Genomic DNA, 15,971 nt, shown 5'->3' with positions numbered 1-15,971 from the left:
TGCAACTACAACAGAATATGATATGTACCTTAGCCAACGTACAACCAATAAGTATTCACACCATCGTTGGCTTTTTTTCAATGTCAGAACACAGAAAGAACTGAATGAGTTATTTGTATTATTGTTGGTACCAGAAATTATAAATGAATTAGGTAGTGACAATTCATATGACAACGGTCACCTTCATGATCAGCTTTTCAGAGATAATACCACATCGTACACATCCTATTAAAATGTTTACCTACTTAAGTTTTTTTTTTTTATATTATTCTTTCTTTTAATTTGTGAATAATTATAATAAACCCTTTTATGAATGAAATAATCAAACCCTTAACGTTAACAATCACATTAGTTATGTGTGTAAAGAAAAGGTCTTGTTATCCTAACATCTTACAAATTAACAGGTCACTTTCAACATTCTATTTGATTTATTTAATGCTCTTTATTAAATTGTGATCTAATTCAAAATCTTGGCTTTAATATTTTGTAGAGAGAAAGAAATTTAATCAATATAACAAAACAGAAAGACTCACCTCCACGTTCGTGTCCTCTCATTGGACCAGATCCTCGAGGTCTTCTTGATCTTCCAATCGGTCGACCACGAGCAGATCTCATGATGATGTCTGCCGAAGGCTGTACTTGATCCGGGAAGACAGTTGGAGGAGTTGGCTCCATGAAGGTTTCTTCAAACAGATCAAACAATGGCACCATTGGCTGGGAACTGTCCATATCTTCTGGAGACTGGTAACTTTGTTGGGGTTGATAACTCGCATGTAGATGCTGTAGAGACTGATGCTGCAGACTAGCAGCGAGAATGTCTTTTGCTGTCAATCCAGAAGGCAGAGTGTGCTGCATAGACACTGAATGAACTATATCATCCGGTGAAGTTATCTTCCTTGGTCTGCCTCGTTTTCTGGGAGGTTGAGGACTGTCATCGTGTCTAATCATTCCGATGTCGTAGCTTTGTTGAGCTGGCGAAAGCTTTTCTGTAGGAGATCCAAATCCTATAAACTTGCCCTCTTCAGAGCTATCCGACTGGTTTAGAGGTGCCTGCGTCAGGAGGCCTTGAAGCTTACTTACTCCTGAACTGGTGGAAGGCTCAACTGACACATCTCCAAGCTTGATTTTCTTTTCTGGACTTCCTTCCTCACTTCTTTCTTTTCGTTTTGGTGTTTCGGAGGAGCTCTTTCCTTCTACTGGTACTATATCTATCTCCCCTAGTTTTCTAATTGCTTTCCACGTTTCACTTTTATTTTCTTGTTTGATTTCAGGGTGCCCACCTGCTTTTGACAACTTGAGTGTGATTTTATTTAACTTTTGTTCCTGCGACTCAGCTGGTGCAACAGGTGTTATTGTCAAGCCAGTGTCTTTAATTAGATATCCAACTTTACCAGAGAGGTCACCTTTAGTATTACTTGATCCGGGAGAAGATTCTCTTCTAGTCGGTGAGGGTGTTGATGCTTTAGGTATTATAGTTGTAGAATCTTTTCCAATTTTCATAGTATAACCTAATGTTTTACCTTGAGGAGAGTGAGGAGAAACATTCTTCTTCGGTGAAAGTGAAGATGATCTTACAATAACTGGATTTTCTTCTTTTGACAGTTTTAAAGTAATAGGTTCGAGCTTATCTTGGGGAACTTCCTTAAACATTATTTTAGGTGAGATTTGAACATTTAATTTCGATTCATTACTTTTGGGGGATTTCTGAGAGGGCAGAGGAGACTGTTTACCAGATTCTAGTGTTTTTCCACTTATCTTTATACTTAGTTCTTTAGTTGGACTTAGAGATTTTTTAAGTCGCTTATCTCCTTGCTTTTCTTGGGGACCATATCTCTTGATAGCATATTGCCCAGGAGATTTTTCTGGTTCAGTTTTTTCTTTAGCTGCTAAGGCTGCTGCAGCTGCTGCCTGCCTTTGTTTTTGTCTTGCTGATACACGTACAGGTGGAGGAATTTCTTTGGGTGTAACTAACTTTGGCTTTAATTCTTGTTCTGAAACAGATGGGTCTTCAGCAGATTCTGGACTAACTAAATCGGAAGAATCAGTTTCAAGAGGAATGGCTTCTTTAGAAGATTCAGATTCAACAGTTGCTGCAGAGCTACTTTCATTTTTCTCTTTGCTTGATTCACTACTTAGTTTTACTCCTCCTTCTTTAGAAAAATCTGAGCTAGCTTCTTCAACAGATTCAGTTACATTAGCTGCAATTTTCTTCGGTGACTTAACAGTTGCCAATGTCTCTATAGTCTGTTTTTCTGCAGGAGCAACATGAATGGTTGTCTCTTCCTTTGATGTAGTGTTAGTGCTTGCTTCTGATGGCTGTGAATCTTCTAAAGATTGATATGCCACTTTTAAACCAACAGATTCATCTATCGTGTCTTGATCTTGGGATTCTCCATAGGCGTCACTTTGTACTGGTTGATTCATAGTTACATTTTCATCAATAGTGTTATCACAAGTTTTATTTGACTGAATATTTGTGTCGAGTTTTGCTGTGGAAACACTAACCTTGTTTCCTGAAATGAGAACTTTGGATTCATTCAATAATTCTTCATTAGGCTCCATTTTTGACTCTTCATTAGTATTTTTAGCGGGGTCTTCAATTTCACAACTGTCAGCTTTATTTGACCTACAATCTAAATTTTTGTTTGCCGATGTAGTGGAGGATGGAATTAAGTTTTCAATGTCCAGTTTCTCACCTTCAATGGTTTGGTGTGTAGGTTTACTTAGAACTGCATGGGGAACTTCTTCAAGAGCATCTGGTTTTAGATCTTTTTCCTGATGAAGATTAGAGGTTTCTGTAAAATCTTCTTTGGTTAAACTAGTATTTAACCTTACACTCTCATCTTTAAATAACTCTTCTTTCTTGTCCAAGGAGGAAGTGCATTCTGTGTCAATGTTGATATCACAAGATTTTACTTCTAATTTTTTGTTTTCATCAAGATTACTTGTAGACATTAGTAAGTTCTGCTCATGGAGAGTTTCACTCGCCAATTCTCCTATTTCCTGATTAGCTTCAATTGAAAATTGTGATTCTTTATTCTTAAAATTATTAATTGAACAGGTTTCCGTGTTTCTTTGATCTGCTTGGCTCGTCCCTTTTATGTCAGAATTGCTGACCTCAATAACTGGAGTAGGTTTAGGTGAAGATTGATCCTTTGTTTCAGTTTCTTTCGGAGTGGTAAAATTGACTGAAACAGACTCTTTGGTACTTTCCTCTATGTCATCTAATGCATCAGACAGTAAATTGCTATTTTCTTGTTCTTTTTCTAATGATTCTTTATTGTAACTATCACCAGGAAGGTCATAATTTTCTCCGGACATTGATTGCTCACTTGATGGAGATAAATCTAGCTTTTTACTATCATAAGTCAAACTATTATCTAAATCCAAGTCCCCTTCTACACCTAGCATGACATCTTCTGCATTTGTTCTTTCATTTATAGAACTAGAACCTTCAAAATTCATTGAATCATCTTCATTTTCTGATATCACTACATTTTGTTTTGTGACATTTTCAATAGACGATTTTTCTATACCGCAAGAAGACTCTGGGTCTTTTTTACTTATTCCTGTGTCATTTCCCTCAAGAAAAGAATCGATTGCTTGAATAGTGGCAATATCTGAATCATCAGGAGTCAATTCTGTTTTTTTATCCTCTTTTAACTCAAGCGGTAGTTCATTCACTTTATTAACATTAGCAGGGGTCAACTCTTCAGATAGTTCAGAGTCATCATAATTTTTTCTAATGTTACTTTCAGAATTAATTACATTTTCACTATCTGATTCATTTATGGAAGGATTAATTTTACCAGAATCTGTTGTATCCATTGATTCAACTCCAACTTGCACACTATGCTCAGGGGAAAGATTAAACATCTCTTTCTGGATTTCTTCGGAAAATTGTTTCTTTTCTTCACTTGAAACTGCTTCTTGGGTCAATGATACAGAAGACAATGAGGTGGGTTTCATTGGCTGGTCATCACTCGGTGGGCCTACATCAAATAGCATATCTATGGAGCGTTCTATTGTTTCTTGTTGGCTTACTTCAATTGATCCAGCTTTCTTACCTGAGGTTGTTGCCAAATCAACAGGGGGGTGAGAAACAGACAATGAATCATTAGAACCACTTAACAATGGTTTTTCTATTGAATCAGTGGGTAAATCAGATTCCGGTTTCAATTTCTGATTATCATTAGGGTCAGAGCCTTTATTTTCAGAATCAGTGATCAAACTAGGTTTGTGTATTTCTGAGTCATTGTATTTCAAACCAATTTCAGAGAATTTCTTGTCTTCAGCTTCCGATTCATTTATCAGGGTGTTATTATCTTCTGAGTTTGTAATTTTTATGTTATCACTTTTTTTTAATGCATCGTTTTCAGTTAAAATGGCGATGGTTGTAGTTTCTGCAGACTCTAAGTATTTTACTGAATTTGATTTATTTTCATTATCTATTTCATTAGTAGCAACTAACATTTCACTGCTGTCAATATCCACAATTGTGGGAGAGTCTGTAGTACTACCAGTACAGTCTATCTCTTCAATAACTACATCAGTAGTAGTCTCAGGAAGGTTCTCACTTCCTAATACACCTGTACAACCTTCGACTACCATTGCATGATTTTCTGAAGGTTCTTTCTCTAGTACTTGAGGACAATCTTCATTTTTAATGTCAGAAGAAGACTGAACATCTTCTATCTCTTCAATTAGTATTTTGGATTGTTCACAATCACCATCTGAGCCAGCTTCTGATGATTTTTTAATATCAGTATTAGCTTGAAAAAGTTGATTACTTGATTCATCTTCTGTGATGATTTCAGCATCGTCAATGTTTGATGTACTAGAATGATCAATTACCTTTTTAGGTTGAGGAAATGTATCTTCATTATCAACATATTTTTTTGAACCATCTTCTGCAGAATCACAAGTTACTTGTTCTTCGACTTTGCCAGTCACATCGAGTTCTTTAGTCACTGAATCACTTTGTTCCGGAACAATTTCTTTGACATTAGAAAGTACATTATCAACTTCTTCAGATTCACAAGTTACTTGTTCTTTGACTTTGTCAGTCACATCGAGTTCTTTAGTCACTGAATCACTTTGTTCTGGCACAATTTCTTTGACATTAGAAAGTACATTATCAACTTCTTCAGAATCACAACTCACTTGTTCTTTGACTTTGTCTTCAGTCACGTTGAGTTCTTTAGTTACTGAATCACTTTGTTCTGGCACAATTTCTTTGACATTGGAAAGCACACTATCAACTTCACTACTTGACTCAAGATCTAATGATCTGTTATGATCTTCATAATTACCAATTTCTGCAGGAGATATTTCAGATTCTAGCATCAGTAGTAAACTGTCACTCGATTCCGTCTTGGGCTCATCTTCTTTGATTTCGTTATCATTCTTTGAGTCTTTTAAAACTTCACTCTCCTTAATTGATTCATCAGTGATGGGAGTTAATTCCTCTTTAATAGTGTCTTTCAAAACTGGAGTATCTTCATTCATATCAACATTTTCTGAGAACATTTGTTCCATTTTGGCATCCACGCCATCATTGTACACTTCAGTGACATTACCTATGTTTGCCTTATCATGAGCAGAGTCTTCTGTACTGAGTTCTGCCTCAACAATTGATAGGTTCACATCATCTTTGACAGGGTCATCACTCTCACCTGCTTCTTGGAGCGATTGGGACTTTGTTATACCTTCTAGAAGATTGCTGTCTTTTTCTTCGGATTCAATTGATAACTGAAGGTTAGATTGCTCATCAGATTGAGGTTTAGTAATGTGTGATAATTCAACTGGTTCTGTATGGCTGCTTTTTTCTGACAAAGCCGTTTCCTTGTTTTCTTTATACCCTTCTAAATCAGAATGTGAAACAAAAACAAAATCGTCTTCTTCTTTTGAATGACTAACTATTTCAACAGCAGAATCTTTTTCAGTTGAACTCTCAATTACATCAGTATTAACTATTTCATTTACATTACTTATGGTTGGTGCTGTGAAATTTATTCCACTGTCTTTTCTGCAGTTTTCTGAACTATTAACAGTTTTTGTATCAGAACCAAGTACTTCTTTAATTTCAATTGTCTGTAGTTGTGTTTGTACATCTTGTAATTCCTTGGAAATAGTATTGATAGTTTGTTTTTCATCAAGAGATCCGATACAGGTAATCCTTTCTTGTTTTTCAACAATTTCTTTTCCACTTTTGTCTTCTTTGTCTTGCTCTGGATTAGATAAGTCATTTGAAACTACAGCAATTGCATCTGAGGTTTCTCCAGCAACTTCAGATTCGTCACCTTCTACTTTACTCTCCTTTACATTCTCAACAGTATCTGTAGGAACAGAATCTGCAACAGCAACTTCTTCTTCAAACAAGTTCTCTTCTGCATCTGTATTTTTTATCTCATTACTTTCCAGCTCATTGTTTAAACAAAGAGTGGACTCCAACCTTTCTTCAATGTTACCTTCTAGTTCTTTTTTATCATCATCATGAGCCAGTTTTTCAAGAGAAGCGTAAGCACTATCAGATGGTATCTTAGCTTGATTTTCGTTTCTTAAAATAGGGTCAGCTTCCTGGGAAGATTCATCTGAAGGAGAATCATAAGTAGAACTTATAATTTGCAAAGCTTTACTAGAAGAAACTGAAACTACTTCTTGTGTCTCAATAGTCTTACTACCACTACCATCAATTTCTTCAAGCTTACTAATTGTAGGGTTATTTTTTGCTTCGTCAGCTTGATTCGAAGGATTCTCTGGTTTTGTAAAATTTGTACGTACTAACTTAACTCTACCCGAACTACTACTTAACCCAGTAGTCCTATCGGTGGGTTTATTAGACTCTAACTTTGAACTTCCAGAAATATCCTCAAATTTTTTAATTAGTGTTTTGATATTTGACTCTTCTGTGATATTTGACTGAACATTTGTATCTTTTGATTCCACTTCATTCTCTCCACCTTCTGGGGCTTGATCCCAACGACTCTTTTTTGATGAGCTTTGATTACCAGGTAATGGTCGACTACCTGATGAACTTTGTACGATCCCCAACTGAATCGGTTTTTTAGGTGAAATGGGTAAAGTTGAAGTTGTGGGAATGTCAGTTGTTTCAGAGATTGAAGTTTTTGATGAGTCCAGCTGATCTTCAGAAGGAAACTCCATGTTCCCTTGGTTAAGTATCTGGAACAAGATTATTTAGGTAATTTAAATAAATAAATAAATATAAGCCTTGGAATCCTGAAAGATAAACTTAAGCCTTATTCATACAGGCACTATATATATGTTACACGATAACTCGAGTATAATTTTGGTTCGATTATATGAAATTTGGCATTCATTGGTAACATAAACTTGAATGCAAACAACCAGCAATATCAGGTTATAGGGTTTAGAAATTTTCACAATTTGGTTAACTTATTTCATACTTTTTATCCCAAAAAATTAAAATGTCCAATTTGTATTACAGCTAAAGTAGAGCTTCATGTAAGTTAGAGCTAAAAAATGCAAACAACTTTGTATATTGAAGCATTGTTGTATGATTGAAGGTTACCGTACATAGAAAATTCTGGAAAACTGTACGTTTTATATTCCCATGTTATTCTTATGGAAAAAAATAAAACTGCTTGAGGTTTGCTTGTTGATAGATGTATTCAAACAATCAATCAATCAATATGATCAAATTTAGCAAATTTATTTATTTTATCCTGTAGGCCTAGTAAACATTTGATCGATAACACTTTTTCCCTTCCCCGTAGCAGCAAATCCAAGTATCTATTAAATCTAATGTTACTAAAATGGGAAATAGATCTGACATGTTAAAGAAAATATTTTGAGTTTAGGTCAAATCAGGCAAATGGAAATTGGCTTAGTCTGCAGGTTTGCTGCAGCGGGGGTATTTTATTGTTGTAATATAATAGAGGAGAACTTAAGGTCTTGTTTAGTTAAAAACTAAAGAATATGATAACTATTTTGTAATTAGAATGGCTTTGGCTGTGTAAGTTAGTTATACCCATATCCACTGAAGTGCACTTAGTAGACTATAGAATTGAGTATACACGTACTAGAGTAGCCACTTAATGGAGGTTATCGTTACCTGAACAGCGCTGTTGCAGAGTAGTGTCAGCGGCCCAAACTACTCCACCTCAGTCTTGTCGGTTAGCCAGTTTGGTTGTTTTTTATTTTTGCTTTCATTGTAGGTTATAAAATGTCATTTTTGTTGATGAAATTTGTTTGTTCGTAGTTTTGTTGTTTTATAATAAATTTGTGATACCCTACTAAATGATTAAGAAGTCCTTAGACGCGCACTGCACTACCGACAGACTACCTCGACCCAAGCATCAGCGGCCTGAACTATGTCGCCAAAATCGGTACCTGACAACTATTAGCATTATCTGACCCCTCTTATGCGTCTTTACTCAATGCTATAGTAGCATTATCTCACCCCTCTTATGCCTCTATACTCAATGCTATAGATGTATATGTAGGCTAATTTATTTGTCAAACATGGCAAATGTAGGCTAAACGTGAAAAGTAGTACAAAAATAAATACAAAATTCATGTTTTCGGCCCCTGGACTATATTGTTAACCCTCCAAGTGTCCATAGTAATGATATTAATGTCGGCCCATTTATTGCCCAATCGCAGGGCTTAATTAAAATGTATCTTAGAAACTTAAAAACACTCTAAAGTATACTGTTTTATATATCATTTTGTTTGGAAAACTATGGGCTTCAATGTAATAATTTTCTTTTCTAAAATTTTTGTGGGGTTAACATTTCTCAAAAATTATAAAATAAATAAAAAAAATTATGTTTGCGTCAATAAATTTTTATAATTTATAGGTCTACAAATTTTTTTAAATAGCCACTTTGTTCTAAATTTTATGAGGATTCCAAAAATATAATAATATAAGGAAGTAGGTTTGCAAATGAATAAGTTATGGGTGAAAAACAGATCTCGTACATTTAGCGTAGCTAAGAATGCATAGCCTAACCATGGCTAGGAATCTGGCGGATAATTTACATCAATATCACTACCAACTTCTTCAGGATTATCAACCAGCCCTTCAAAATCACTTAAATCTTCTTATAATTCACCAAGTATATCACAACATTTTATTTTTAACACTAAAACAATGATAAACGTAATAAAACACATCAGTCATCGATGCAAGGTTAACCAAGTTGTTTACAAATACAAACGTCATCTTTCTGCTACAATATATTCGGAACTAAAATGAAAAGCGTCTAGAAACAGACATCAGGAGAAAGCTTAGAATCTGCTGAAAACAATGATACCAATCTCGATCCAGTTCAATCTGATTCAGTCAGTCCCAGAGCCTTTGCCGTAAACGATGTTTGTGTGTCGCAAAAGCGACGCATAACACCACGGCGGGTGTGTTGTGCGTCGATTACGCGACGCTTAACACTCGGAGGGTTAAGACAAAAATAGGTTTTTTTTAATACCTCAGTCAAATAGTCCAATAAATGATTATGCTCAACAGCTTACATGTTTTGTTGCGAAGACAACATTTTCAAAGCTTGCAACTCATCAAAAACACATTTAAAACACGGACAGGAACACAGAAAACATTGATATGGTACAATTACATGATAGACATTTAGATTATCTTTCCAATCACGAGTTGCTCCAATTACCAAAAATGTTTGTTTCCCGCACAGGTTCTGTAACCTCAGGGCATTATTGTTCGATAACATTACAATTAGTTAGATTTATGTTGTGAGGAATATTTGTGTTTTTAGTTTATATTAGAATAAATACAATAACATGTAATACTTATGTACAACCTTAGTGTATAAAGATGCATTGTATTGTATCTATTGTATTTGAAAAGAACAATAAAGAATTTTTCAATTCAATTCATTCAATAGGGATTTCGGCCTACCTATCGTAAATTTTAATAAAAATCGGTCAACCTTTTTTAAAATCCAATTTTTTGTTATGTTATGGGAAAATAACATAAGCTTATAGGCGCCTATAGATTGTTAATAAATTAGGTTGTAGGTTGTTTTATAGATTTTTATATTATTTATGTTGTTCAGAGAGATTGATTAAGTTAATATAGATTGTTAGTTTATAGTTTTCATAGATTGTTTTTTGTAAAGTTTAGGAAGAATAGTGACAATAAGAATAAGAATAAGAATAAGAATAAGAAAGTTTATTGCCGTTGACCAGGTTGTATACAGGAATAGGCATTGTCAAATTACATTAAACAGAATATCAACATCAACAAGTATGTTATGTCTATAGCTAACTAAGATTGAGAATTCCTAACTTACAGTGTGAATGATTCCATTGTAAATTTATGTTTCAAAAAGTCCTTGACTGAATAGAACGGATTTGCTACAAGCCAGTTATGAATTTTGGATTTGAAAAGAGAAAGAGAAAGGCTGTCTGCCTGAAGAGGCTCTGGCAGCTTATTATAAAATTTCACACAGTTGAGTTTGAAAGAATTACCTGTGATGGCTAGCCTGTGATGTGGTATATCCAGTTGTTCCTTACTTCGTGGATGGTGAGAATGGTAATTCTGCCTGGTGGAAAACTCAGGCAGAATTACCATTCTCACCATACACAAAGTAAGGAACAACTGGATATACCACATCACAGGCTAGCCATCACAGGTAATGAATAAAGTTGTTTTGAAAAGCTGAATTCTATCTGAAACCGCTTGCTTAATAATAGTCCAGGAGCAAACTGCACATATCCAGCTTCCGTGGGATTTTTTGTGAAGGGAATGTGTGACTATGTGGAATCTCTTTATTATATGTCACATAATGGTGTAGTACCGGGTGTTTACCCTCAAATTGCGGGGTTTGGTTTTTATGACGTCTTAAATCCAAGATGGCCGCCATGTGTGACATCTATTCATTAAATTGATAATAACTCTTTCCAGAGTAAAATAATCGAATTTTAATTCATACCATTGAATTCAGCTAAAAAAATCAAACAATTTGGTGTTTTGAATCATTGCTCTATGACCATTGGTTACCGAAATATTGAAGGCGGAAACACAGAACATTGTCCCCAAGCAAGACCCCACTACTCCCATGTTATCCTTATGGGGAAAAAATAAAATTGTATATAGCTTATTACTCAGCATATCTTAATAATAATTGGTATTATATGGCTTCATTTAGTAGAAATCAGCTTTATTATGGCCTAAAATCCCCCATTTTTACATTTCCGTGGCAGCAAACCTGCATACTCACTTCCCATGGTCAATATTTTTGCATGCTTGTCCATGAACATACTTTGAGAAATGATAATGTGTGGCTCCATTTGAATTATTTATTGAAGCATTTGCAATTCGTTGAGTATACAGGTCTGCTGCTACGGGGGTATTGTAGCAACAAAAAAATCTCACAAATGATAGGTATAAAATAAAATAAAATAGACCATAGTTCTGGGTCATATGTAATTTCTTGTGATTTTCATTAAGCAATTGTATGATTGGTGGTGATAGATAGATAATGAAATATAGAATCGTGTACTACCGGGTGTTTTGTCTGAAAGTGTGGCCTAGCTAGTGTTATTGGCCCGCCGTCTTGGATCCACCATATTGGATATTAATACACATTTTTAAATCTAATGCCGGTGTTGTGACTCATTATTATAAACTATATGTTTACGCTAATTTCAATTCCGAAAACCTTTTGTAAATATCGTTTTTCGTTTTGAAGATATATTGAAATGAAAACTCCCCCCCCCCCCATACATTTCTTGCGGACGTTTCGTACTTTGATTATTTTTCAGATTATTTTTATCATATATCCAGTTCTTAGTAATTCGTTCTAGTCTTAAAGTATTCAGTGATGTAAGAGCTTTTATTTAAGCTATCGATCATTAAAATTGGACGAGTTAGAGTTGAGCTATGAACCACAACAGAATATTAAATTTAACATTTTAAAAATCAGTTTTTATTAAAATATTTATATCTCGGGTTGTTAATACGTCAAAGGGTTCAGTCTAGTCTCAAATTACTCAGTAAATGTTTGGTTTAAAATTTTATTAATCACTAAATGAAATATTACTAATTGAAAATTAATCATGGACCTTTATTTAACATTAATAATTATTTTTATTTTGAAATTTGTCTTTGGTTAAAGCAATTAAAGACATACAGGGCTGGTCATCAGGGTTACAACATTTGTTTGGTGTAACTACAAAGTAAATTATGTGTGATGAGGCATATGAGACATATAAGGCATATAAGAGGTTCCACGTCTAAAAATTGTAACATGATGACCTTACGAAACGTCCGTAAGAAATGTATGAAGGAGAGTTTTTATTTGAATATCTCTTCCAAACGAAAAAAGATATTTAAAAACATATTTCAGCATTGAAATCAGTGTGAAAATCTAGTTCATAATGATGTGTCACAACACTAGCATTGCATAAAAAAAGTTATTAATATCCAATATGGCGGCCGAAAACACCAGCTTGGCCACACTTTCAGTCATGTCATTACCTATCTATTGCCAACCATCATACAACTGCTTAATTCAAAATCCTACAAAATTACATATGCCTCACAACTATAGTCTAATTTATTTTATTTTCTAATACCTGTAATTTGTTTATAGCTACAATACCCCCGTAGCAGCAGACCTGTTTACACAACGAATTGCAAATGCTTCAATAAATAATTAAAATGGGGCCCCACATTAACATTTCTCAACACGTATGTTCATAAACAAGCATGCAAAAAATTTTCCATAATAATAATATGGGAAGTGAGTATGCAGGTTTGCTGCGACGAAAATGTAAAAATGGGGGATTTTAGGCAATTATCAAGTAGATCTCTACTAAATGAAGCCACATACCAATTATTATTAAGATATGCTGAGTAATAAGCTAGATATACAATTTTATTTTTCCCCCATAAGGATAACATAGGAGTAGTGGGGTCTTGCTTGGGGACAATGTTCTGTGTTTCCGCCTTCAATATCTCGGTAACCAATGGTCATAGAGCAATGATTCAAAACACCAAATTGTTTGATTTTTTGAGCTGAATTCAATGGTATAAATTAAAATTCGATTATTTTACTCTGGAAAGAGTTATTATCAATTTAATGAATAGATGTCACACATGGCGGCCATCTTGGATTTAAGACGTCATAAAAACCAAACCCCGCAATTTGAGGGTAAACACCCGGTACTACACCATTATGTGACATATAATAAAGAGATTCCACATAGTCACACATTCCCTTCACAAAAAATCCCACGGAATACAGTTTGCCCCCCGACTATAAAGACATTTATCTTAAATTAAAAAATTGTTCTTCTATTTTTTTGAAAAGCCAATTTTTTTGTCATTCTATGAATACCCCCCCCATTTTTACTTTCTCCCCCTACACCATAGTAGGCCTATATGGAGAAAGTATTGTTTTCGTCAAAATTTTCGAGTTTGAGTTTTGAGTGGATATATTCGTTTTGGGTCCCCCTGGACCCAAAAAAGTGGTTTTCAAAGTGATGTATGTGTGTCTGTGTGTCTGGATGTGTACAGGGCTAGAGACTACACCTGTGGTCCGATTTCGATGAAATTGGGTATGTAGGTTCTAATCCATGGTATCTCCAGGCGTTTTTTTCATTTTTTTGAAATTTTGATTTTTAGTGGGGATTTTCCCATAAAAACCCGGAAAAATCGGATTTTCTCAAAAATGGCCTGAACGATTTTGATAAAAATTTAGTATGTTGTAGCCCTTTAAATTAAGAATAAGAATAAGAATATTTTATTTTCTCCAAAAACACAGTATAAAAATATTTACAATTAGTCATTGACAGTGTTTTACATAAACAACAGCAAAATATATGGTAGTTCCATTTTATAAAAAAAAAATAAAGTCCATCACTTTACAACAACAAAATATATGGTAGTTCCATTTTATAAAAAAAAAAAATAAAGTCCATCACTTTACAATGTCATACCTAATATGTAAAACATAACTAAAAAATAATATAAAATACACTACTTGGTTTTGTTGTTATTATTTTAATTAAAACAAATAACATTAATAACTTTACTGGAGAAAATCTAGGGCCTCCAAGGCAACTAAGCCTGTTTGGAGGTTCCTTCAAATGCAGATAACAGAAAATAAAGCGAACTGATAACATTTTATAATCTTAAACAAAAACGGTCTCTTGGTCAAGTTTGTGCCTTCTTAAAACTAATAACAAATTTCATTAGTACTAACTATGGTTTGGAACTTTCAAACCGCACACCGCACTCTACCACCAGGGCTCATGGTACCACAGGTGCCATCACAGCTCATAGCATGCAATGCTTAGTCCCTGTGTGGTAAAGCTAGCCATAGTGCCCTTATAATGATTGCATGAATTAAATTTGCTAAAAATCAAAATTTGTATATCTATGTAGCTTATTTTGAATTATTTTTCAATATGAAACAAAAAACTAATTTCCTGCAAACTAAATAACCATTTCTTCAATTTTTTGGTAAAAATAGATATGCTCTTTGCATTTTTTAAGTCATTGGGTAATAAATTAAACATCTTTGGTGCTATGAAACTGTATGTTTTTGTAAACATTGTAATGTTCGGTTTGGGTAATGTAAAGAGTTGAGCATTTCTAAGTTTATTTCTGTATTCACTTACTATCGGTTTATTATTTCCACTTTTGCTAAAAAACATTTTCAATACTTCAAAAACGAATAAATATTTAAGAGGCAATATTTTTTGTTCAGGAAATAGGACAAATGTTGATTCAAATTTGCCTTTTCTGAATAAAATCAATTCAATTCTGAATAAAATGGTACAAATCCCATTTCTGTAAAAGTTATGGTTCAAAAGTTATTGTCAAAAAATATGTTATTTTCCCATAAAAACCCCATAAAATAACAAAAAATAGGATTTTAGAAAAAAATCCTGTTTTGATTTAACATAGTAGGTTATGGTCGTTACAATTTTGATAGTTTTTTTATTTTTTAGAAATTTGTGTATTTTTTATGGGGATTTTCCCATAAAACCCTATAAAATAACTGAAAAAAAAGATTTTCCCAAAAATGGCTCGAACGATTTTGATAAAAATTTTGTTTGTTATAGTCCTTTAAATTCTGAACAAAATTGTACAAATCCCATTTCCGTATATTTACTCTCACCGCTTACACATAATAAAGGTTGTTGAAAAACTTATGGGAGAAAGTGTGTGTCAGAATGCTGATACCGTTTATTGCTGTTTTCTGTCGGTAAATCCCCGTTAAGAGTCAAAATTAAAAAAAAAAAATAAATAAATAAAACCTGGAGATAAGATGGTTTAGTACCATAATTGTGAGAATGTGGGTAGGTATGTTTGCTCAATTTCAAAATGTTTTTTTCCCAGTGCAAACGATCTTGCAGTCTTGTTAGTGACTAAGGCTGACATGTTCCTTAATATTCTTAGACACAGCTGTTAATTAATTAATAGCCCATACCTACAGCTATAGGGGAATATTTACTTACCTAATAAGTAAAAAAGGGGGGTTTTAGGGGATCAGCGATGATTCCACTGAATTTTTTGCTCTGAAAATAGGGGATAGGCTATACATAATTTCAGTCCCCGAGCATCATTACAACATACTAACTTCCCATCTAGGCCTATATATACATGTAGGGAAAAGGGGGTTATGCACCCTAACAAGAAAAGGGGGTCATGATAAGTGGTAAAATACCCCTGCCGCAGCAAACCTGCCGACTAAGCGAATTTCCATTCGTCTGAATTGATTTTCAATTAAATCTTTTTAAATAACATTAGGTTTAACGAGTACCTAGATTTGCTGCTAATAAAGTGCAGTTTCTAGAAAAATATTCCTACCTTAGTATAAAATAAATAAATTTGCCAAGTTTAATCAAAATATATCAATAAACAAGCAAACTATAAGATTTTACAACATTCTCCATAAGAATAACATAGGAATTTTAAATTTACATTTTTTTATTAGGCCTATCTCCGT

The 15,971-nt window shown here is 33.9% G+C and overlaps 1 protein-coding gene across 3 annotated transcripts in view; it reads right to left on the bottom strand.

The window, feature by feature from the left end:
• The window catches only part of LOC128985463 (uncharacterized), a 39,712-nt gene that overhangs the window by 19,763 nt on the left and 3,978 nt on the right, over positions 1 to 15,971 (bottom strand). For all 3 annotated transcript variants that reach the window (XR_008490028.1, XR_008490029.1, XM_054404957.1), the window contains exon 2: positions 534 to 7,182. Coding sequence is in view for 1 of the 3 variants with exons in the window: in XM_054404957.1 (XP_054260932.1) it covers positions 534 to 7,164 (6,631 nt within the window). In the remaining 2 variants the exon portion in view is untranslated. The remainder of the gene's footprint in view (positions 1 to 533; positions 7,183 to 15,971) is intronic.

This window comes from Macrosteles quadrilineatus, unplaced genomic scaffold (assembly GCF_028750875.1).
Source record: "Macrosteles quadrilineatus isolate MER2022 unplaced genomic scaffold, UCM_ALF_1.0 Scaffold_2__2_contigs__length_208266976, whole genome shotgun sequence".
NCBI lineage: Eukaryota > Metazoa > Arthropoda > Insecta > Hemiptera > Cicadellidae > Macrosteles > Macrosteles quadrilineatus.
This window is presented reverse-complemented; position numbering and strand designations above follow the sequence as displayed.